General features: G+C 37.5%; 1 protein-coding gene and 1 non-coding gene across 9 annotated transcripts in view; one reads left to right on the top strand and one right to left on the bottom strand.

Moving 5' to 3' along the window:
- LOC101742414 (rap1 GTPase-activating protein 1) overlaps positions 1–23,475 on the bottom strand; it is a 391,261-nt gene that overhangs the window by 112,732 nt on the left and 255,054 nt on the right. The window contains exon 1 of one of the 8 annotated variants that reach the window (XM_021351669.3): positions 7,757–8,090. The exons of the other annotated variants lie outside the window; for them this stretch is intronic. Within the exon in view, the coding sequence (XP_021207344.1) occupies positions 7,757–7,861 (105 nt within the window). The 5' untranslated portion in view covers positions 7,862–8,090. Of the gene's footprint in view, positions 1–7,756; positions 8,091–23,475 lie in introns of those variants that run through there. 8 annotated transcript variants of the gene reach the window in all.
- Mir3237 (microRNA mir-3237) lies at positions 7,119–7,225 on the top strand. The gene has a single exon (NR_107523.1). It is a non-coding gene; the product is annotated as a microRNA mir-3237 (primary transcript).

Below are 23,475 nucleotides of genomic sequence, written 5' to 3'. Positions count from 1 at the left end.
TCTTTAACTTCCATCGGGGTGACGGGTGGTAACACATCAGAGGGTGGCAAGGAGGCTCTGCGTTCTACCTCACTGTCTACTAATTCTACATGCACAGGGTCCACGGATTGAGTGCTGGGCGTGCACTGGGTTTGCAATGTATCGGCTAGCAGCTCTGCTTTTTCGTCATCATCGAACGCCGTGAGTCGGCCTGAGGGGCCTACGAGGGGGGGCATAGTTACTACCGTATCCGATTTGAGAGTACGAGCTAAGCGGTAGTAAGACCTTTGGGAGGGCGCGAGTCCTTCTAAGAAATCAGACCATCTGGCATCTCGGACTTCGGCGATGCGAGACTTTACGTCGCGTTGTAGGGCACGCATTCGAATACGATTTTCCGCGGTAGGATACCTGTCGTAGGCGCGTATCGAGGCGTTCTTAGCTCTAAGGAGTTCCCTAATATCGTCGGACAATTTGAAGCGGTGAAGGAAGTCCTCCGCTACAACTTGTTTCGATGACCTATCTAATGTCGAGGTGATGTGTGACGTTAAGATGTCTATGGCTTCAGCGGTATCCTGAGGAGACGGGGTAGAGTCCGGGCTAAACGGTAGCGATGGTGGATCAGATTCAGCCAGGCTGATGCCCAGCGTGTGCCAATCCACCACAGTCCTCGTGACGGGAACGGAATCGGGAGCGCGACCGAGCTTCATAACGACGGGACGGTGGTCTGAATCTAACTCTGAAACTACTTCGATCGAGTGTAAGCGCAGAGTTACGTTTTTTAATAACGCTATGTCGAGTATATCCGGGCGATGCGCGATATTTAGCGGGTAGTGAGTCGGGATTAGCGGAGCGATGATATCGAAGGCGAGATTATCGACTAACGCGTCAAGCCGCCTGCCATTCGGGGTTGTGGTGTGTGAGTTCCACCTAATGTGTTTACAATTTAGGTCGCCCGCCAGAATGACAGAGCTCCCCATGCCGAGCAGCGCCTCGATATCACTGCTTAGAACGATCTTATCCGGTGGAAGATAAACGGACGCGATAACGATCGGCGCGTGTCCCGTCAGTGAGATTCGGCACACTGATGCTTCGATATTAGCGAGCGCGGGAGGATCGAGTGGGACGCAATGCAGGGCTCTTCTATAGTAAATGACGGTACCACCACCACGAGCAGAGAGCCTGTCGTTCCTGACCATGTTATAGTTGGCGATTTTAGGGTCACGGCGCGCGGGCTTAAGTAGGGTCTCCTGCACTAAAAAGATATCAATTTGATGGTCACGCAAAAAGTCAGAAACCTGATCACGCTGATTTGCGAGACCGTAAGCGTTAAAAAATCCTATCGTTACGGATAGGGGCTTTATTCTACTTATATACGCCATTGATTACCGGCGGAGTGAGGGGAGGACGTACGTATTTAATGACGCGTATACGTCGGCGTATTCTTGCACAACGGCGATAAAGTGTTGTGCAGTGGAGGCAGAGCGAATGGCGTCGCCCAAAGCGTTAACGCGCTCAAAGTTGATCGACTGAAAGAAGTCGATCGCTAAAGCGAGATTGTCGGACGCGGTCGGAGGGCAAGTCGCGGGAGAGGGACGAGTCGCGGGGGCGGGACGAATCGCGGAGGAGGGAGTTGTAGCCGTGTTCATGTACGGCAGCGGTTTCGCCCAGGCCGAGACACTGGGCACCGGTGCCGGAACGAACGCTGGCTTAGCCTGCGACACAGAGGGTGCCGAGGCTTTGATGTCTGGGCCGGAAGCTCGGAGGCGGTTTTGGCGGGCGACGCGGCGATTTATTTTCGGGGCTCGGGGGCATCCGCGGTAATTTGCGGGGTGACCCTGTGTTCGACACAGGACGCAGCTAGGCGGTTCTGTCGCGGTTTTTTGATCGCGAGTGCATAGGGCCGTGGCGTGATCGCCTAAGCACTTGACGCATCGGGAGCGCGCGTGACAGTTACGGGAAGAATGCCCGTATAATTGGCAGTTATGGCACTGGCTAGGTGTGCCTTTCTTGTGTGGGGTTTCGACTGCGATTCCGGAAAGGCTACAGACCGTTCGGATGTTGAATATTTGCTTACCCTCGGGGGTAGGCTGGAGGGCGACGAGAACCATATTATATGGCTCCCTTCCGCGGCCTGTGTGCATGCGGTGTACGGAGTTAACCGGTAGGCCTTGTTCGAGAAGGTCGGCCTTGACGAGCTCGGCATCCAACTCTTTAGGGATGCCACGTATAACGGCACGGAGTTCGCGCTCCTCCTGGAGCGTATATGTGTGGAAACTTATACGCTCCTTACGGAGGTAAGAAGAGAGGGCCCTATGGTCGTCGGATGTTCGAACCTTAATTTGAATGCCGTTCGCGAGGTTACGGGCATTCGTAAAATTGATATTTTTGGCCTTAAGGGCCAGGGAAACTCGTTCCCAAGCTGCCTTCTCTTGAAGGATTACCGGGGGAGGGGTCTGGGCTTTATTTTGTGCCACCGGACGCGGCGACGGAGTGGCACGGGCTGGAGGCGCAACGGGAGTCTGAGGGCGGGGGCGCGACGCGTTCGCGGCTTTGCTAATTTTAGCGGCCGCGGGAGCTCGAGACTCCGCGGCACGCTTCTTACCCTTTTGCACTAGGGTGAATCCATCCGTCGATGAGGCGGGAGCGAGGTCGACCTCCATCTCCGAGTCAGAGTCGGAGGACGAGGAGGCGGGCGCAGGTGACCTACGAGTAGGTGTTTTGGACGGCGCGACGGAGGCCGCGGATGATCGCGCTGCTGGAACGGTGACCACGGCGGACGACGCAGCAGTTTTACTCGCCAGTATAGGCGACGCGGGAACGGCAGGCACGACGGAGGCTGCGGTGCTCGATGCAGAAGCTTTGCACGCAGGTACAGGCGACGCAGGAGCAGCGAGCTCGGTGGAGTCCACGAGAGGGCTCGCAGTGTGATCGGCCTTGAAGGCCTGAAACTCGGAAGTGAGCTTTGGGTAGCGAAGCCGGAGAAATTCCGCAAATACAGCGTCCATGATGTCTACGTGCCCAGGTGGGGCTACCCTGGGTCTTAGAAAACACTCGCCTTGCGGCGAGGCCCCAACTTCTCGGACCTGAGCGGTTCTATTGAACACAGGTGGCGATGCGGCACGATTACTGCAGGACAAAGAAAAATCACAACAAAACGGAAATAACAAAAAGAAACAAAACAATTAAACACTTCCAGGAAGACAGTTTGTCGGCAGATGTACCACGAACACAGAAATAACAAAAGGAAACCAAACAAATAAAAACTTCCAGGAAAAACACTTGGTCGGCAGATGTACCACGAACACAGGCCGCGCGAACAATGGCCGGGCTAACAAAAGCCGGGCGAACAAAGGCCGGGCGATCGAGTGGTCGATGAGCACGTCCGCGCGTGACGGGTGCCTCTATCGGAAGCAATATTGTTTACTGACACGTTACAAAAAATAGCAACTGCTACCTATATAAAATGACAGCTGACACTGACACCTGCGCACGAACAACTGTCATGGCAACAAAGCGCAAACTTAGAGCATATGGTAGAGTTTCTTAATTCTTAGTCGCTGTGGACTAAAGGATATGACGTCCGGTGCATTCGTGTCGAGCGATGCACCGGTGTACGAATCCCGCAGGCGGGTACCAATTTTTCTAATGAAATACGTACTTAACAACCCGCAAAATTGTAATTTGCGTAATTACTGGTGGTAGGACCTCATGTGAGTCCGCACGGGTAGGTACCACCACCTTGCCTATTTCTGCCGTGAAGCAGTAATGTGTTTCGGTTTGAATGGTGGGGGACCCGTTGTAGATGTCTATGGTCTCCAGTAACCACTTAACACCAGGTGGGCTGTGAGCTCGTCCAACCATCTAAGCAATAAATAAAAATAAAACTTAAAAGAAAACCCATAGACGATAACTTTCTTATCATACGGTAACGTGTTTGTTTTAATTGCTGTAGATAGCAGAATTTCCTTACCGCCCAACTTGTCTTGTGTGGTCGCGAAGCCCACAGAATCACTATAGACGAGAATTCCGACGTCAATCTAGATGATGAGTATCGTATAATGATTGCCCAATCGTTCAAACCAAAAATGATGATTACTTCGTGGCAGAACTATACAGGACGGTGGTATCTAACCGAGCGAGCCCACAATATTCCTTGCCCTACCACTAGTAATTAAGCTATAGGAATATTTGGTACCCTAGTGAATTAGACGGTGGGCATGGAGTGATAGAATACTTTATTTCCTACTTGTAATGTTTAAAAAAAGCACCCCGCGTTTTCTGTACTAACTCGATAGGTACCGTCTCACTTACTTCTGTCTAGAAGCTATCAGGTATCCCGATTTAAGGGTAGAGTATCCGTTATTTCAATACCAATGAGACCCATTCATATCTCACTCAAAAACTAGATACCCCAAAAACTGGATCCACTGCAAAGTGTATAGTAAAATGAATTTTAATAATATATTATTATATTCTAGTTACTTTTTTAATATCAAAAACACTGCATAAAATAATTTCTAGGGTTTTACAGTCATTTACTAAAAACAATTTGACATTGCAAATAGATTTAGTTGAAATCGTTTGCCCATCTAAGAAAAAACAACCTTTTAGCGTGTACATAATTACTCCACGTTAATATTTCGTCATAAACATAATTATGGATGAATTACGATTAAAACAGAACAGAATTGTGGTTTATTAACAAATTTAATTAATGTACAGGAAAATATTCGTTTGTTTTTAACTAAATTATGCTTCAGTTTGTTCGAAACAATTCAAACATCAACAACTTCGTATAATAATTACTTAAAATACCTTTATATTGTTGAAGTGATATTAATTATTTTCACACGTCATCAGTCAGTTTGGGTCTTTAGATAAGATTTTCTTAATATGCCGGCTGAAATGACGGGTATTTGATTTTGTTACTCACTCTACCGCTGTCCTGCCTATATCTGCCGTGGAGTAAATATGCCTTTGAAGGGCAAACTAATATGAAGGTCACTGAGACTTCAATTTCAATTTTGAAGAAGGGTAGCGGCTTTTATGTTGCAGCTCAGGTAAGCAGGTAGGCAGCGACTTGGCTCTGCCCCTGGCATTGCTGATGTCCATGGGCGACGGTAACCACTCACCATCAGGTGGGTCGTATGCTCGTCTGTCTACAAGGGAAATAAAAAAGTGCCCACAGGTTACAGTTCAAAATCGGAGGAGCGGTAAGCTCTTATTTTAGCTAGGCAGGAGTTTTGGATAAATTCCCAATGTGATTGAACATCACTAGAGAACGGCTTAGTCGATTCAGTTGATATATTTATCAGTTGAGTTGTGTTCGTTAGTGTTTGTTGTACAGAATTGTCTTTCGTAAAATCCACAAGAAATTTTCAAACAATCACTGATAGACACACAGGCTGTATGTTTGTATGTATGTTCCACAGAACGTGCCTAGGACTCATTAGGCAAATCAAAAAGAAAACACACACGCGAAAATGATAAACTCATCATTCTTTGTTTTTTGAATTGGGTCAAAAATGACCGAGCGCGCGACTCACGAAGTTCACGCAAGGTGAACAGCTTTTAAACTCTTACTTGATGACGTCATCGAAGTGTTGACAGTACCAATAGACGTGCACACGAAAGGATTAGACCGACACCCTTTATCGCGGTAAGTGCGAAGGCTACACGGCCTTGTAATACATCGGGCGTGCTGTGCCGATGAACTCGACATTAGAGTCGCGGTATTTATCGATCGTGTAAGTAATTTCTACACGGCTAGAATTTTACCGTTGCTAGTTTCGACTACTTTATTCAGTAGGATGTTTTTTTTGTCTTATACAGTCACCGCGTCTGTTAGATAGATGGACGATGACATAGATTTTACAATATGAATTGAGCCTACCTTGAGAATTGCGGTCGATGTCTCGATTGCATTCAACGGTTATCCTGCCCTTCGGAGCGGGACGTTTATTTGTTACGCGGCATAAATGGGAAGGTAATATCTACCTGTGTGGGAATAATACGGTCCACCGGTAAGTACTTGGTAAGTACTTCATAAGGTATTATAAATGAAGTCAGTATGAGACAGGTACATATTACATCAAACTATTAAAATACGGCAGACAGACTCATTATTCGATTTGAGGCACACCGTTTTACGTAATATGCCACAGACAATAAACATAAAAAAACTATTAATAACTACTTTATATGGAGATATTATTATGACAATTAAAAGAAAGAAACATTTTAACACACATTGCACATCACAGAAGATGGATGAATTCGATCAATTTATATTTATACATGCATGTATGCAAATTTATTTTTTTAATTATTCAACATACCTGTTTGGTTTTTTTTTGTGTACATTTCACAAAACGAAATATAAATTTAAATTTAAATGTGCGCGTATGCTAGAAAATAAGTTTAAGACAAGACCTTAAATTGTCTACCAAGATGTACACTAAACAGAGAATGTAATTCAATCGAGTATTATGAGATCGCATTTCTCAATATAAAGCTAATATTGTAACCGATATTTCGGACATATAAAAATACGGTAGCAGTAAATTATTGAGTGATATTTATATAACGTTTCACTCGTCTCGCGACTATGACTAGGTTTCTATTTTTTTCCTACCTGTGCTGATAGCCTTGAGAGGCTATTTCAGCTTCACCCTAACGTGTAGGTGAGTTCATGGGGCTCAAGTCGGAGTGTTGCTAACACTGACCCTAGCAAGAGCAGTACTTCGCAAAATCTACTACCGGATCGGATACGCGACCCAGTGAAAAGATCCGGCGAAAAACTCAGTGGGTTGTGTCTGTAGGATTCTCCTCCTCGCGTCGTTTTCCTCATTACTGAGGGTCGTGACTCCCCCGCTGCATCAGTTTCTCCCGTACGATTTCCCTCCATCTGCTGCGTCTGTAGGATAGGTTTCTGCAGTTCACGCAATGCATTCTTAACAGGTTTAAAAAGTACTAAGGCGCAGATACAATGGTCACATCTGATGTGAAAGCGGGGGTCGACCACCAACTGTATTTGCTTCACAGTATAACGGAATCGTGAGTACATGAAAATTTAAAAATTAAAAAAAATATGCTTCGCTTCAAAAATGTAGTTTTTTATTATTATTAATTGACGATTTGATCCATATGTTGTTTAAGTGGTCACCGGATTCGATACTCATCCAAATGTGTATTTCGCCATACGCATTGAGGCATGGAGTCAAAATGATTGTAGACTGTCATAGGTAGGCTGGCCCACCCTTCAATCTTAAAGGTATGACGACTTCGCAATTAGATGTTAGTACCTACACGTGCAGGATTAAGCACTATACCACCAGAAATGCTCCAGTTACATACATACATAGATACTGTGTATTATGATAATAATTTCACTTTCAATATTTAAACATTTCAATTATTGTTTTTTGAGTATTTTTATTTCAATAAATATGTAGTAAAATTTGTTTTGTATTGACAATATTATTTGTATTCGAAAAAAAAAAAAAAACAAATTTCGTAACGCAAATCTATCGCAGACAAAATCACTCCCGCAATCAGTAACCGATAACATTGGTGTGATTTTCAAGGCCAGTATATTGCGATGCGTAGAAATATCATATTTGATTCATTTTAAGATGCATAATTTAACTTTCAGTTGAAAGACATTTAACGGTTTTGTATAAAAACTTCTGTAGAACTGTATGAGTGAATTGTTTAAGGAATATATTTTTTTACAAAAAATCAAATATTGTAAAGTTTAATATTCACGGTGTCTTACTGTATCACTGCCAGGTGAATTCAACGGTGAATCGCCGGAACTTTTTGATTTCAGCTTCAATTTCTCGATAGCATTAAGAGACGATCTTCTTATGTTCGAAAACATTTTTCACAATTTAAAAAAAAAAAAACAAAAATCAAAACTTAACTTCACTCACAGTTTGCACACAGATAAAAACAGTAATGCACTTCATAAGAATACAAAATCGAACCTGTAACTGACATTACCGAATCAAAAATTCTAATTGCACGAAGGAAGGCGTACGTTCAACACAAACTGACAAGGAAAAATGATGGTTTCAAAAACTCGTGTGCGTATGTACGCTCGAACATTGATACTGGCTAAAGACTAGCAGGAAAATAGCCGTGATAACGGGATCAATTATATACTTACTTTTATTTTTAATGAATTTTATAACACGTACATAATGTTGTTTTCCAATGTTATTTGAGTCTTAGTTCTAAATGTGTGCCGGTGCTGCCGCGGTGTCTATAGCCGCCGGTAACCACATAATATCAGATCGCTCGAGGGTCGTCTGGCTATTTACAATAATCTAAACAAAAATCTTGCACTAACAGTCAATTATCTGTGTTAAATGAATTATTTTATTCGAATTGTTGAATTAGATAGATCTACTATTCGAGATTATGTGACTACAAAAGAATTATTACAATAACTACCGTTTTGAATTTACATGGTCGGTAACTAAGCAAACATTTACAACTGAAGAAGTAAAATATTGCATAAATTTTTCCTCTCGGACGAAAAGCAGACGAATGAAGCCATAGTACAATATACTAATGGTTCGTATCTTACAAAAATTAGAATCGAATTGCTTTAATGTTTGGCAATTAGGAATGCGAATAAAAAGATTAAGTTTGGTATTTATGAAGGAAATTTACTTTAAAAATACCGTCGCTGTGACGGTTTTTAGTATTAAGTATTTTTTTTTTATATTTTGAAATGATTTCGCATATATTTATGCAGCTATTTTTCCATTTCAAACTACTAAAATAAATTTCGGTTTGCCAAATGAATTACATTGACATTTATTGTTATTTTCAATTCCAATGACCTTATCTTAAACGCCAAATTGCTTTATTTAAAAAAAAATGGCTAAATAATTTTACATATTTTTTGACTGTAAGCATTTATAAATACTTCTTAGCTTAGCTTTACACTATAATTAAAACTTGCTAAAGTGGACGAGTTATTTCATTCAAAAATAAATTTATGTATAAGGTCTGCAACCGAATCCTTGCTGTTTTTTTCCCGCTCTTTTTCGCAAATTCTGTTCACTAAAATTCATTACAAAGTATTGCCCATTCGTAGCCACAACTTTTTCCCATGATCCTGTCAGAGTTCGAAATACCTTGAAGGTAAAACTGTTCGTCTTTTGTGGCTCTCCACGAATTAAGCCATTCTTTGATCTCTGCATACGAGCGGAACTGATGGTCAGCCAGACTATGTACTATCGACCGGAACAAATAATAATCAGACAGCGCAATTACTGGGGAATTTGGCGAGTAGGGAAGGAGCGTTTCCAAGTAGGTTTTAACGGGTTTGGCAACGTGATAGTTGCGCAACTACGTAATACTAGTGGTCTCGCAGTAGTCGAAATTTGACTATGATTAATAGAAATTATGAGTTTGTTTATTATTATGGTTCTGTTTTCAAAGACTATTAAATTTCTATAACCACAGATTTCGCCAAGACTACACTATAGATAAATAATATTAAAGTTAAACAATATTAACCTATTCTCAATTTGACCACAGACTTTATGCAATAACAAAAGTTTGACAATAAACCAAGAGTATATAATTAAACGAGTATGTGTGTGTATCAAATACATGACAGTGTGTATAAGCACAATTTTAAAAATATTAGCATTCTGCACTCCTTCTCTATATTCTCTATAAGTTTGGGAAATTGCATACTTTTCAGTCCGCGCAATTTTCGTAAAAAGGTGTACAAAGTTTTTGCTTCACGTATTAATATATAGATACCTAATATATTTTAAAGTATTGGCAATGATGGACGTTGGATTACCAAAAAAAACTTTGCATCAGTATATTATCACACCGGTAAGACTAAAGCTCCTGTTCTTTTTTGTAGTTCTTCCCACTTCTTTTTTTACCTCCACTAACTCTTCACTCGCAAAATGATATCAGCAATGCTAGGGATACGCCCGAGCCGTAATATACCGCAAAGCACGAGTCTCGTTTGAAGAAGGTCATAAGCGGTCAGCGTACATCAGAGAGTTCTTTCCTGAGTCGGATTTTGCGTAACAAAAATGATCTCTAAAAACAGTGAATGCAGTGGTGATTTTAATTAACTCTGTTGGACACGTCCACGAATGTGGATGGATGTTTTGAACTGTATCATTCTAAGTAATTAACATTGAATCTATTGTGCATTATACAGTAGTATCAAATTTGCAGAGTACCATTGTTTCTTCGAAGATAGTCTCGGAGGTGTTCCCCGAGATATATCGATGTTGTGGTAACTAGGCTGAATATTTTATTCGAACATATTCATATGGGATTTCTCGTAATTGCATTACGAAGTCGATGCTCTCCTTAACAAACACCGCACAAGAATGTTAGTGAAAATCATTTTGTACAAAATAATATTTTATGTGTTCTTAATTTTGAATTATTTTGAGCTTCGAATTTTTAATCTTAATCTTCAATTATTTTAAACATGGAATTATTTACTCATAGTAAAATTTTGTGTTCAAAAAATTTAAAGAGAGATGAAAAGTTTATGTAAAATTTCAAAATGCACGGTAATTATTCGAATGTCTCAATAATTTCGTTTAACTCAACGGTATGCACATTGCGGGGTCACTAAACTTTTTTCAGGTTGTATGTATCTTTTTAAATAAATGTTTTAGCAGATTGCGATGTTTCTAAAAACTTTTGTCGTATGTTTTATTGTTGTTTGTATATTGAATAGAATTTAGTAGGTATATTGGTCAGATCTAGTAAGGGAAGCACTAGGTGGTAGTCTGTACCATGCGGTCCATGCCACCCATGACCGAACACTGGAGGAACGTAACATGTGGTCGCGATCCTCAGGAGTCAGGGAACAACATAGAAGAAGAAGAAGGTACGTGTTGGTACAACAATCTGAGAGATTTCTGCTGCAGCATAATCAAGCATTTCAGTCTGAAGGATGTTAACACTGTTAGTCTTGAAGAGCGACATTTATATTGTTGTATCTTTGAATTCCATTAGCCATTTAACATCGAGCTCGTCAATTCAACCCATCTATATTAAGTATGGTCGTAGGGCGTATTGTAAGATCGTAACACGATATGTACTACTATCATGACGATTTCTATCGTGAAACAGTCAAACGTTCATTTTTTAAGAGTGGGACATCATACAATCCAATCGAGATTTTGACTTCATGTTTCAAAGAGGCACATTCACGTTGCGATTTCTGTGAGCTCCCGTAATCATTCAAAGCAAGGTAGTAATTTGCTCATATATTTAATAAAAACAATTAAAAAAATAGGAGTACTTAAAATTATCAACGTTTGGTAACTAAAACTGTGGATACTCAAAGGATAAACTTGTTTGCACTGTCCAGATTGAGAAGTTCGAGCAAGAAACCTTTTAGCGAAAGCGGTGCAGTCCTTTTTTGCACTTAATGCGGCTTTCTTCGACAAGATAACGAGGAACTTGAAAAGTTTGTTAATTTTCATATCCTACGAACATTTATGAAGAACTGGGAGCACTTGCTGAATTTGTTTCTTATGTTCATTTATTTATTTCAAGGTAATAGTGAAATACAAAAAAAAAACTTTAAGTACTCATGTCTAAAGGTGTTTTTTTTAACGGCTTGGATGGGTGAATGAGCTCACGGCTCATCTGATGTTAAGTAGTGTTAGGTGGAGCCCATAGACATCAACAACGTAAATGCCGCTACACACCTTCAGACCTGAGTTCTAAGGTCGCAGTTTTACAGTACACTGGCTGCCCCGACCTTCAATTCGAAACGCAGCATTACTGCTTCACGGCAGAAATAGGCAGAGTGGTGGTACCTACCCGTGCGGACTCACAAGACTTCCTACCACCAGTAAATTACGTGTGACAGTATTCCATTGTCTATGGGCACTGCTTTATACCAGGTACGTAGTAGTTCCTTCAGCAATATACGCAGTAAATGAATTAAATTTCATAATGATTTTGCGATATGCAAACATAATTTTATGATCATAATATGCATTAAAGGCGTTACTACGAAAATGTGTTATAATATTCAGTGCGTCTGAATTCTATGCTTAATAGAATACGGCGTTGAAGTGTTTTAGTGAAATGTCATATACCAAACTACACACACGTTTTGTCATTCAACAAACTTCTGAGAAGTCTTAACTTAAATTATGCCTTTATTTATTTTATTTGTTGGGTTATTTCAAATTCAACGCAATGTTCCAGTTATTTCAATTTCACGTGAGCACACGACTATAACTTGGCACAAGTTCAACCCTTTGCCATCTCAATAACTCTGAATGTTTACGTCCATGCTCCCCTGAAATATAGGGAGGAGTGCACGTGAGCCGCTTTCCCAATTTAAAAATACAAACATATTACATACTTACTCCGGTTATGAACATTTTTATCTGTATATATTCTGTTAGTTTCAAAGTAAGGGCAGGGCTAAAGTCTACCGTGATATTAGACAGCCGCATTTGTTTGTTTTTGTTAATTAGTAATGATTTCATAATATGATAGATATGACTTCGATTCCAAAAGATATGATTTCGATTTTCTTATGATTTCTTCCTAACAACAATAACGATTTGTATTTTATTTGTAACTAGCTGAACCCCGCGGTGTTACCCGCGGTTATTGTCGTACCGCGGCTGAGCGAAGTTAATCTAAAAAAGTAGCCTAAGTTACTCCTTATATTATCAGCCACCTATCAGTGAAAGTCCCGTCAAAATTGGTCCAGCCATTCCAAGGATTAGCCGGAACAGACAGACAGACAGACAGACCGACAGGCAGACGAAAATTTTTGCTGTATGTACCGTGTATACATACCGCCTTTATCAAAAAGCGGTTATTTAATATTACAAACAGACACTCCAATTTTATTTATTTCTATAGATGGTAAATTCTTTATCATATTAAAAAAAAAGGTGTAGTAATTTATTTATAACACAATGTCATTATTTTATTGTGGAAACATCCAAAGTACTAGATTAATTAGAAAAATTGGCAACGACCATAGGTTCGGAACCAATAGGTACAAGGTCGTCGATACGAGCTCACCAAAACTATTGCTTGTGACGTCACGAATGCTAATTACGCGACAATACACGAAATTCAATAAAATAATTTCAAAGTTACCGTTTTTATTCTTCAGATTTTAACACTAATTCTTCTACTACTAATTCTTCACTTTCTAATTCTTTATTCAAATCGTGAGACAATGAAACGAAGACGTTATGGGAGGTTAACTTTCTACCATTGTCTGAAGAAAACGCGCGAACCGTAAACCAGATGCTTTAGTGATATCAATAAACATTAATGTTTTCACTAAACCAGTAGACGCATAAATTCCTAAGCGCATCAGATTCCTAACAATTCAAATTGAAATACGTCGAGTTGACCGCCGCATTAAGTTCTTCATATAAATAGCTTCACGCTGCTGTCTTTTACCTCTCTCTTATAAATATTAATGGTTTTCTCGAGCTTGGCAACCATCACGGTAGCCAGGTCCTGTGGGTCATAAGATTTATGTAGGTTAGTCTGATGCCAGCGAAAATTGAGTACAGCGCCATCTATTTTTCGGAGACGTCCATTTGCTGACAAGGGTCAGTCGTGTTAATACACACAAATCTCACAGCTTGCTTGTGTCTCATACATATTTATGGTAGTCGAATCCGTTGAGGAACGTGTAGCAATCGAGAACAAATAGTTTCAGTAATAGCTTAGCGGGAGAAAATATTAAATAGCGGATAGATGAGCTTACTTTAAACTCAGAAACTGCCTGACATAATAAAACATGTCATTTGAAATGCAAAAGTTTACATTTATTTGACAGAACAAAGACCAACAGATTTATCTACTTAATAGCTACAAATGGTGACGTAATCTCTTTTAGAACAATGTTAATAGCACTCAATGAAAATGAGTTTTGTTAAAATTTTGAATTTCGTGATTCCTTTCAAGTTTGTTCACGCAAAAGACAATGACTCTTCAAAGGATACAAAAGAGTGGAAAGAAGCCTCCGTACCGTGACCAGTCTATTGTAAGAGATTTCCAGTTTTGGAAAACGAAAATATGCTTCATTTCAACTCTTTAAATACAGACGCACAAATATATTTAACTTATTGAAAAAACGATGCGTGCTCAAAACACATACAGTAAATCACTGCCAACCTAAATTATACATAGCAAATTTTTTTTAAATATTTAACTTAAAAAAATATACTATAATATAATTTATAACATTTTTCAGAAGAAATATGCATCAACAATGTTAATGAGCAATGAATCGTTTTCCTTATCTCAAATCTAGGAGAGTTGTTTTTTTTTAGTTTAACCTTTTTATTGTACGAAGCACGCCATTCTACATTTCAGTGTGTTAAAAAAAACAACGTCTTTAACCTGAATAACTTTATTACTAAAAAAAGAAATTTAGTTAATTACTCACACACAAACGTGAAATTTTGATTTTCGATACAACAGAAATTAATAGCGCTAACTTTCTTTGTAATGTTCTAAAGAAATCTTTTGAGATCGAAAGGTCAAATCGCGTTGCGGGTGTGACGAGATTCACATTTATCAATCTATTTAATTTAAAACTCGATTACGAACCTGAGTGAAAATTTTGACAACTTATCGAATGGCCAAACGACACTATATTCTTGTGCACTCGATTTTTTTTTCATAACTCTATAGCGCTTACGGAACATCAAACATAATTTAATTTAGTTTTCGTAATTCCAATACATTGTTATTTGCTAGCTTATAAAATGCATCGTCCAATTTTAGATTTCATAGGGCTGTTCCCAGTGAAAGTAGCTGTTAAATACGGATAGATAACAGACAGTATAACAGGTCCGATTATTAGGATCGGCAACTCTAGGCACAGTCGGTAATATTCCCAATTTTATTATTTAGTAATTAATGGTTTATTTTAGGAACTACATTATCTGAAATATCGTAAACCGAAATTTTAGCAGTCATGTATTATAGTTTGGATAATTTGAGCCTGTTATTTGTTTTGTTCAATATCTGCAGTTTTCTAAGGATTTCGGATTAAGGATAGCGTTCAATTTACTTCGGCATAATGTCTTTTAAATTTACAATTTACTTTACGCCAGCGTATTCATTGAATAACGTGAATGATGCGGCGACGGCGGAATGTAATATGGGATAAACAGCAAAAATTTAGGTCACTTTTTGTTTCTATAACAACTTATGCTCCCAATTAAATTATTCTCGATTTTCATTTACATCATAAACTAAATAACAGATGTGCTAGTTTCTATTCTGAAACCGTGAAGATTCACTTAGCATTTAGAGGATTCCTTGAATTGATCACCGCGTTCCAGTTATTGTGACATCTGTGATTTGTTCGCGCGTTTTCTGTTTGTTTCACAATTCACAGATGAGTACATCATACACGTTTAAAACTCAAATTCGATTAGAACAAAACTTCGGTTTTCTTCTTTTAAATTATAACTAGAGGTCCCGCAGTAGTTGAAATTCGACTATAATTAATGGGAATTGTAAGTTTGTACACTATTATGATTGTATTTTATACTTCTATAATCACAAATCTCGCCAAGGCTACACACTATAGAAAAATATTAACAGAGACAAACAATATTTAATCTCAATTTGACAACAGACGTCAAAAACAAAAGTTTGACAATAAATAGTATGCATGCGTGTGTGCGTCAAATACATGGTATGTAGTGTGTGTAATGTTTTCTTTATTGATTTAATGTATCTTTTATGCATTATTAAAAAAAAAATTAGCATTGTGCACTTCTTTTCTATAATCTCTATAACTGTGGAAAATTTCATACTCCTCCGTCCGCGCAATTTTCGTAAAAAGGGATACAAAGTTTTTGCTTCACGTATTAATACATAGATTTTTACCGAATTCGCCACAGTTCAGTCAAAGTTTTGTAATATTATTTTCCAGCACTTTTACTAGTAGCAGGACCTCTTGTGAGTCCGCACGGGTAGGTACCACCTCCCTGCCTATTTCAGCCGTGAAGCAGTAATGCGTTTCGGTTTGAAGGGTGGGGCAGCCGTTGTAACTGTACTGAGACCTTAGAACTTGTATCTCAAGGTGCGTGGCGCATTTACGTTGTAGATGTCTATGGGCTCCAGTAACCACTTAACACCAAGTGGGCTGTGAGCTCGTCCACTCATCTAAGCAATAAAAAAAAACAAAAAGGCAGTATTGTATTGTAAATGAAAATTCATTTTTATTTTCCCTAGTTTGAACGTATTCAACAGAGTAATGACTCAAATAGCCGTAATGAAGCCGAAACTAAGACATAAAATCCAACAATGATATTAAAGCTGACGTAACCTTGTTTGACCTTCACCTAGCAACCATACTATAGGGTTGTTAAAAAGATAATAAACGTTATAGGTGTTAGCTATTGTGAGTCTACATGGGTCTTACACGGTCATGTTTATTTTTGCCGGAATGAAGCAAGCGTCTACGTTGAGGGGTTGAATTTGAAGTTTGAAGGGTTAGGGTCTTTAGAATAAACTTAAGAGCGAGACAGAGTCGGCATGTTTGATGGTATGCTGGTATTCTTGTGATATTTTAACAACAAATTATTCTTGTATTCTATTGTATTGTAACAGAAGGCAATGTGAAGGAGGGTATCCTAAAAAGACATCGATAGGCTGACCCATAGACAAAACGCACTGAGTTTTTCACCGGATCTTCTCAGTGGGTCGCAAGTTCGATCCGGTAGTAGACTCAGCGAAGCACTGTTCTCGCTAGGCTAAGGTTACCAGCCATTAGGTAGGAAAAAAATAGGTAAAGTTGAGTGTAACTGAGTGTAACAGGATATGCGAAAGAATGGTGTGATAGCAAAGATAAATCATATGATAAGCCTGAATGGAAAAGAGTACATGCTGCTTAAAAAAAGTACTGTGGCTATATATATGATTGACCTAAAAATAAATTATATTTTTACGTCAATCATTACATAATTTGAAGAAGTTATTATGTGTGAAAGGTTAATTCATATTAATGTCTATTTTATTTTAGCTAGTAATTGAACAAAGTTGCAGCCCTATTACAACGCAGCCATTGATCCCAAGCCCACTATAATTATTTCAATTAAATGAAATAAACAAAAGTCTGCTTTAAGATTTTCTAATTTAAGTATCGAATTTGATCTATTCGAGAACAATTTTTTTAAGCGTTTTGCTGACCTTCGTTATGTTTCTAACAAATTTTTTTCGCTTCAAAGGTGGTATGCGAGGTATGACTCACCGCGGCTGTTACAATATAACTGGTGATGTATTCAAGTGAAGTTGTTTTTGAGAGCTTTGGCAAATTATTTTAAACTATACTAACATTCGTAATTGTTTGTTTTTTATGTAGCTAGGTAAACGTGTTCACTGCTTCGTGTTGTGAAGTTCATGATGAACGCCATGACATCAATATTAGCGGCCACAATGAAAATTGAACTTGAAATATTAATTTTATTTTAGCATTAACCATCTTTTGCTTTGAGCCGAAATAAGCATTATGATGGTTCATTCGCGTGCGGACTCACGATAGCTCATTCATTGTGGAAGTCGTTCGTGAACACGTGTAAAGCACGAAACGCAGTCAAGGATATCAGGATAATGGTTGTGAAAGTTACTTTGGTTTGTAAATGTAGTTTTGTATGGATAAGTTTGGGACAGTCAACCCCATATATTTCGGATAACACACAAAAGAGACTAATTCAGAACGCTGAACTGTGTATTAAGTTTTCGAACGTAAATAAACAGATATTTATTTGGCGATTATCTGCAGATATATCTCTGTATGTTAAAGTTTGTGTTCATACAGACGAAAGAAGAAGAAAAATTCTAATTTCCAAATATTATTTCAATAGTTGATTTATCTTAAGTTGACGTACGAATGTCTTATTTTTTTAAGATTTTGTTTTTGAAATAAGCAATTACGAAAGAAAATGCAAATGCAGATAATCGTCTTAGGTGCATGGCAATACAAAGATAATTGATTTTTATTTGTAGCTAGCGACCCGCCCTCGCTTCGATTATTGATTTCTCAACTATTTAATGGATGTTATTATACATATAAACCTTCCTCTTCAATCACTCTATCTATAAAAAAAAACCGCATCAAAATCCTTTGCCTAGTTTTAAAGATTTAAGCATACATAGGGATATAGGGACAGAGAAAGCGACTTTATTTTATACTATGTAGTGATGCCATGACCAAGCCACGACGCGCTAAGTAAATAAACAAAATGTTATTTAAAGGAAAGTGAAAATTCGTTCTAAACGAAAGCAATATCTATGAACTATTTATTAGTTTTTCCATGAAAATTACAGTGTAATTTCTACATCGGCAAGTAACGCAGTGGCTGAAGAAAATTGCGTGTTCTACTATCACGTTAGATCGCGTGCCTGTGTTGCCGGATGGTGGTTATGCGTACTATCGCGTTCTTACATAGGTTGAAAACTGTTTTCTTATTTGTAAATTTTTAATTTGAATATTATTAAATTTTTTGAACTCAATTTTGAGCATAATAATTGAGCAATTAAGTAAAATTAAGTGGAATCGTTACTTTTCATGACATTTTCCCTTGAGTTTTTCAAATTTTTTAAAGAAACAAAAAAAAAACGTTATCAAATCAAATAGCTATGAAACTTTTTGTAGTTTATTACTTATTTGTCAATTTGTTTTTTTTTTTATTTGTGCTTTTTGATTTTTATTCTTGCATAAATAATCCTGGAGATATCTGACTCATGGTAAATGTATTTTGCGTTTTATTCACACTTACAAGTGGTTCATTGTGAATCGGCAAGGGTAGCGAGCTAGCTACTAACATCCTGCCTGTTTCAATCATACAAACACACGTTTCGGTGTGAAACGTAAAACAATCACGATTTTCTTTGATTTAATGTTTCGAGGTGGAGCAAATCGCGGATCTTTTGGAGCTTTTGGATATGCACAGTTTCTCTGTATATACAGAGTGTATACCTATATATATTATATATACAGAGAAACTGTTCTGTATTTTGTACGGTATATTGCAAATGGAAAAATAGAGAGCAACAGTCTTAGTGTCTATGGGCTTAATCTATAGTTTTTGTAATAGCGCGTCAGTGACGAAGGGCTAATTATGAGTCTTCCAGCTAATTCTTACTTTTTATAGATGTAACGCATACTGTTATGACAGACTTCTTGGTTCTGTCTTGTATTTAGCCACACTCTCATTTTACGTGTAAACACCGATACGTATTGCAACTATACTATTTTTCAAAGAGAATCCGGTCAGAATAGATCTTCATAGAATTCGCTGGCATTACACATACCTTTCAACGATCATCTTAGACGAATGACGCAAAAATTACCTGAAAAGAAAATAAGCACTTATAAAAATAATTTTCTGAGATGCTTACTGAAAACACACTAAATAACTTATTTTGATTAAATAAAACTAAATTAAATAATTTTTGTGTCTTTATCGGGCAAGGATTAATAAGACACGTGGTGAGCTAAGTGACTAAAGTATATTCGGATTACAACCTAACGCGCTATCGACAGCCAGAAAATCTCGAGACTGACGTAGCATCACTGCCATATAGTTATCGCTAACACGTGCATATTAAAAGATGCTAAGGGGACATTATTTATTTATTTTATTTATTTATGTACACACAGAAAAGAAGACATAGTACAGAGTAATAGGAAAATTATGTACAAAGGCACTGCTTATTTCTTTAAGAAATCTCTTCCAGCAGACCTGCGAGAGGATAATGAGAATAATAATAAAAAGTGATGAGTGTGTGTAGAACAAATAACACATAACTAAAATAACAAATACAACATGAGAATTATAGTTATGCACATACACATAGCAAATATTGACATTTGTGGTCCCTGCATAATTAACTGTAACAAATTAAATAATATTATTTTGATTTTTTACTTTCTACATAGACGATAGCATGTCGAAGTCATTGATATTAATTTTATTTTAATTCGAGTTACTCAACAGTTTTCGTTGTATAACATTAAAACAATTGAAGCATTTAAGTATGCGGAATTGCTTTAATAAACTTTTATTGTACATTACTAACGTAGAAACTAGAAACTCTGGCACTATTACATTTTATACATGACGTTACATTTTATAAATGAACATGAAATTATTCTTTATATTTATGACCTTTTATAAATCTGTCTTTTTTATTTATTGCTTAAATTTTTTACTGGTGGTAGGACCTCTCGTGAGTCCGCGCGGGTAGGTACCACCACCCTGCCTATTTCTGACGTGAAACAGTAATGCGTTTCGGTTTGAAGGGATTTTGATTTAAATAAAATAATTCATTATAAAACAACATTTAAAGCTATTGCTTAACCACTTTTGTATGTTTTTTATATTTCAAAATCTCAAATTGCTTTTAAATTTCTAATGTTCCTTCTTCTGATGTTTCAATATTCAAAATTCCATTTATGTCATCTTTATAACATATTAACCTCTTTTAAGATAAATCGTATAGAGGTTACATATATAATCTTAAATCATCAATCAATGTTTCACTCAACTTTGATAATTCGTATGTTTCCAAAAAAAAGAAACACATACTATTATAAACGACCCATTAAAAACAGTTGCTTTTGATGATGATGATGATGATGAAACCATAAAGCAGACTTGACGTCCACCTATAAAACTGACACTTTAAAAAAGACGCCATAATCGTACGGTACCTAAACGCGTTCCACTTTCGACACTAAAGCAAACCTCTCGTAAACACAACATAAACAATATTATGGGACAATGCGTTACGTACGTTGTCCCAAATTGAAGCACATTGCTCCGTGCTGTTGCCTCATAAAATCATGGGAACAATACACATAAATTAGATTGTCTAGTTATTTAATTAGACATTATTTCGTTTTTGTATTTGAGGATTGCAGACGCGAAATACGTCAAAAAACTACGAAATATTTGAATTTTCGAAATTTGGTCGGTGCAAATTGAGGGACAGTTCTGCGGTAAACGAAACATGCACACTACCTTATGTAGTCCTTACTGTAGGTTCGTACTGATAGGCGATGAAAAACAATAACAATTTCACTTATTTAGTAGTTCAGCCATTACATTTTCATCTTTTGTCGATGTCGCCACGCGATCTCGCTCGCACGCGTCGTTAGGCAACTTGCGGAAGAGGGATGGGACAGGATTTGCAAAACCAAATTAAATGTTGCTGCTATCTTTAGAAACCAAAAACTAACAGTTGTAAACTAGCGCAAATCAAGGATCATTTAGAACTACTATGATTTCGTCCTGCCCTACTATGATTTCGTCCTGTCCTACTATGATTTCGTCCTGTCCTACTATGATTACCTGCGATAAATAAATGAACTAGTTCCCTAACACGTCGTATTATAATGAAAACAGCAGTTGCACGTAAAACAGATTTCAACGGAAGCCCAGTACATATCAATTGAATATATTAACTATACTCATATATGATCCAACTTCCAGTAATACCAACTCACCCGAGTTTACTATTGTATCTATTAATACATTAATTTATTCGTTTAAATATTATTCTCAATTTTAAATTAACATTAAATGCGCTGCACTTTACCTTCCAATGACTACATTTGGTTTACGTTTCTTAGAAACATGAACTCATATAAAATATGTTCTACATAATTATTTAAGACCATTGCAAGCAGCCCGCTCCGGCTAGGCTCCGCTCGGGTTTTTAACAAAACGATATTTGACGTTGTTTTATTTTTTTAAATAAAAGAACACTTATTGCGGCATAACTATAATAGTTAGAGATATATGCTGTCACGACACCTTTTGTAAATAATAATTTGTTCTACAAAGTCGTAGTACATTATTATATTCTATCATCAATAGTTTTCACAGGGCACGCGATGTAAAGAATATTTTAGGTAGTAGTTTTACACCTTAGGTTACATTATTGAAGTTTTAGTAAGGATCCCTAATTTTTTTCAAAAAGGTTTATATCCTATGTCACTCGGGAATATTGTAGCTTCCAAACAGTGAAAGAATTTTTCAAATCGGTTCAGTAGTTTCGGAGCCTATTCAATACAAACAAACAAACAAATCTTTCCTCTTTATAATATTAGTATAGAAGTTTAGATGAATAATTATGCGACGTGTTTTATTTCACGTTAATATTCATCATTTTAGTTCCGTTATGGTTTTAGGGTACACGACACGGTACGATTTAATTCACCCACCTGCCGTAATGTAGGCGGGCATGAGTCTCGCATCGTCGCACACCCCAGGCTCACTTTTATTAGAATTAGCTGACTAAGCGAGTTCCTTTCGAAAGGCGTCTACTGGTCTCCACTATTTATAGCGTCGACCTTTTTTTATTACCGCAAATAATGTTCCAGATATGTTCGGTATATTTATATCTGTCTTATTTTAGTGACAGCAAAAACAAGTTAACTAAAAATCGTGCATCGACCAGAAAGTCATTCTGTTTGACCGGTTTTTAAATATAATTATTTATTGCATTGGAGCTCACGGAAAACATTCTGTTAAATGGTTACTAAAATCCACTGACATCACAAGTAGGTCTCAAATGAACTATTTAACGGATTTACATCTATAGGATTTTGCATGCGAAAGAATGGAATAATGTTTTTAATTTTCCTACGTGTGAGATGCACATGTACATACATATGTATATATATAATTAAAACTTCTTTTCCGGTTCAATATTGTTAATTTCGTAAAGCAGTAGAGTAACTTTATAAAACTGAACAGTATTTGAAACGTCAAAAATCACTACATAGTATAAAACAAAGTCAATTTCTCTGTCCCTATTATCTGTCTGTCCCTATGTATGCTTAAATCTTTAAAACTACGCAACGGATTTTGATGCGGTTTTTTTTAATAGATAGAGTGATTGAAGAGGAAGGTTTATATATAATAACATCCATTAAATATTGGAGAAATCAATAATAATATACAGTTTCCGATGCGAAGCGAGGGCGGGTCGCTAGTAATATATAGGTAATATAATTCTTTAAAAAAACATGCAATTAAAACGTAAAAAGTTTATTTAATTATGCCTACAACTCGCGCAAATCGAAGAAAATACCGCACGTGTATTTTGTTAATTTTCATCCATTGCAGACCAGTTTATGGCCCCTCTAGTGGAGGGTTACCTTCGCTTATTGACATTCGCCATAGAAGGAGCGTAGCCAAGTCGCTGCTTGTCCAGAACTCTTTTCAAATTCAACTTCAAAAAGAATAGTTTATGTATTATGTCGCTTTTTTATGAGAGTAAAAACATGTACCTTATTATTTTAATGAACAGTTCTAGCACTCTAAGACAAGTGCATTTTACTATTTTTAGACATCGTTGAAGCGATTGTCTTGCCATGAACTCAAATAACCTTTTATATTATAATACTAGAAATAATTCCGCGCTGAATTTGCTTCGCAATTTCTACATGAGATGCCTTGA

This window comes from Bombyx mori, chromosome 3, assembly GCF_030269925.1.
Source record: "Bombyx mori chromosome 3, ASM3026992v2".
Lineage (NCBI taxonomy): Eukaryota > Metazoa > Arthropoda > Insecta > Lepidoptera > Bombycidae > Bombyx > Bombyx mori.
Note: the sequence above shows the minus strand (reverse complement) of the source record. Positions and strands in the feature narration are given on the sequence as shown.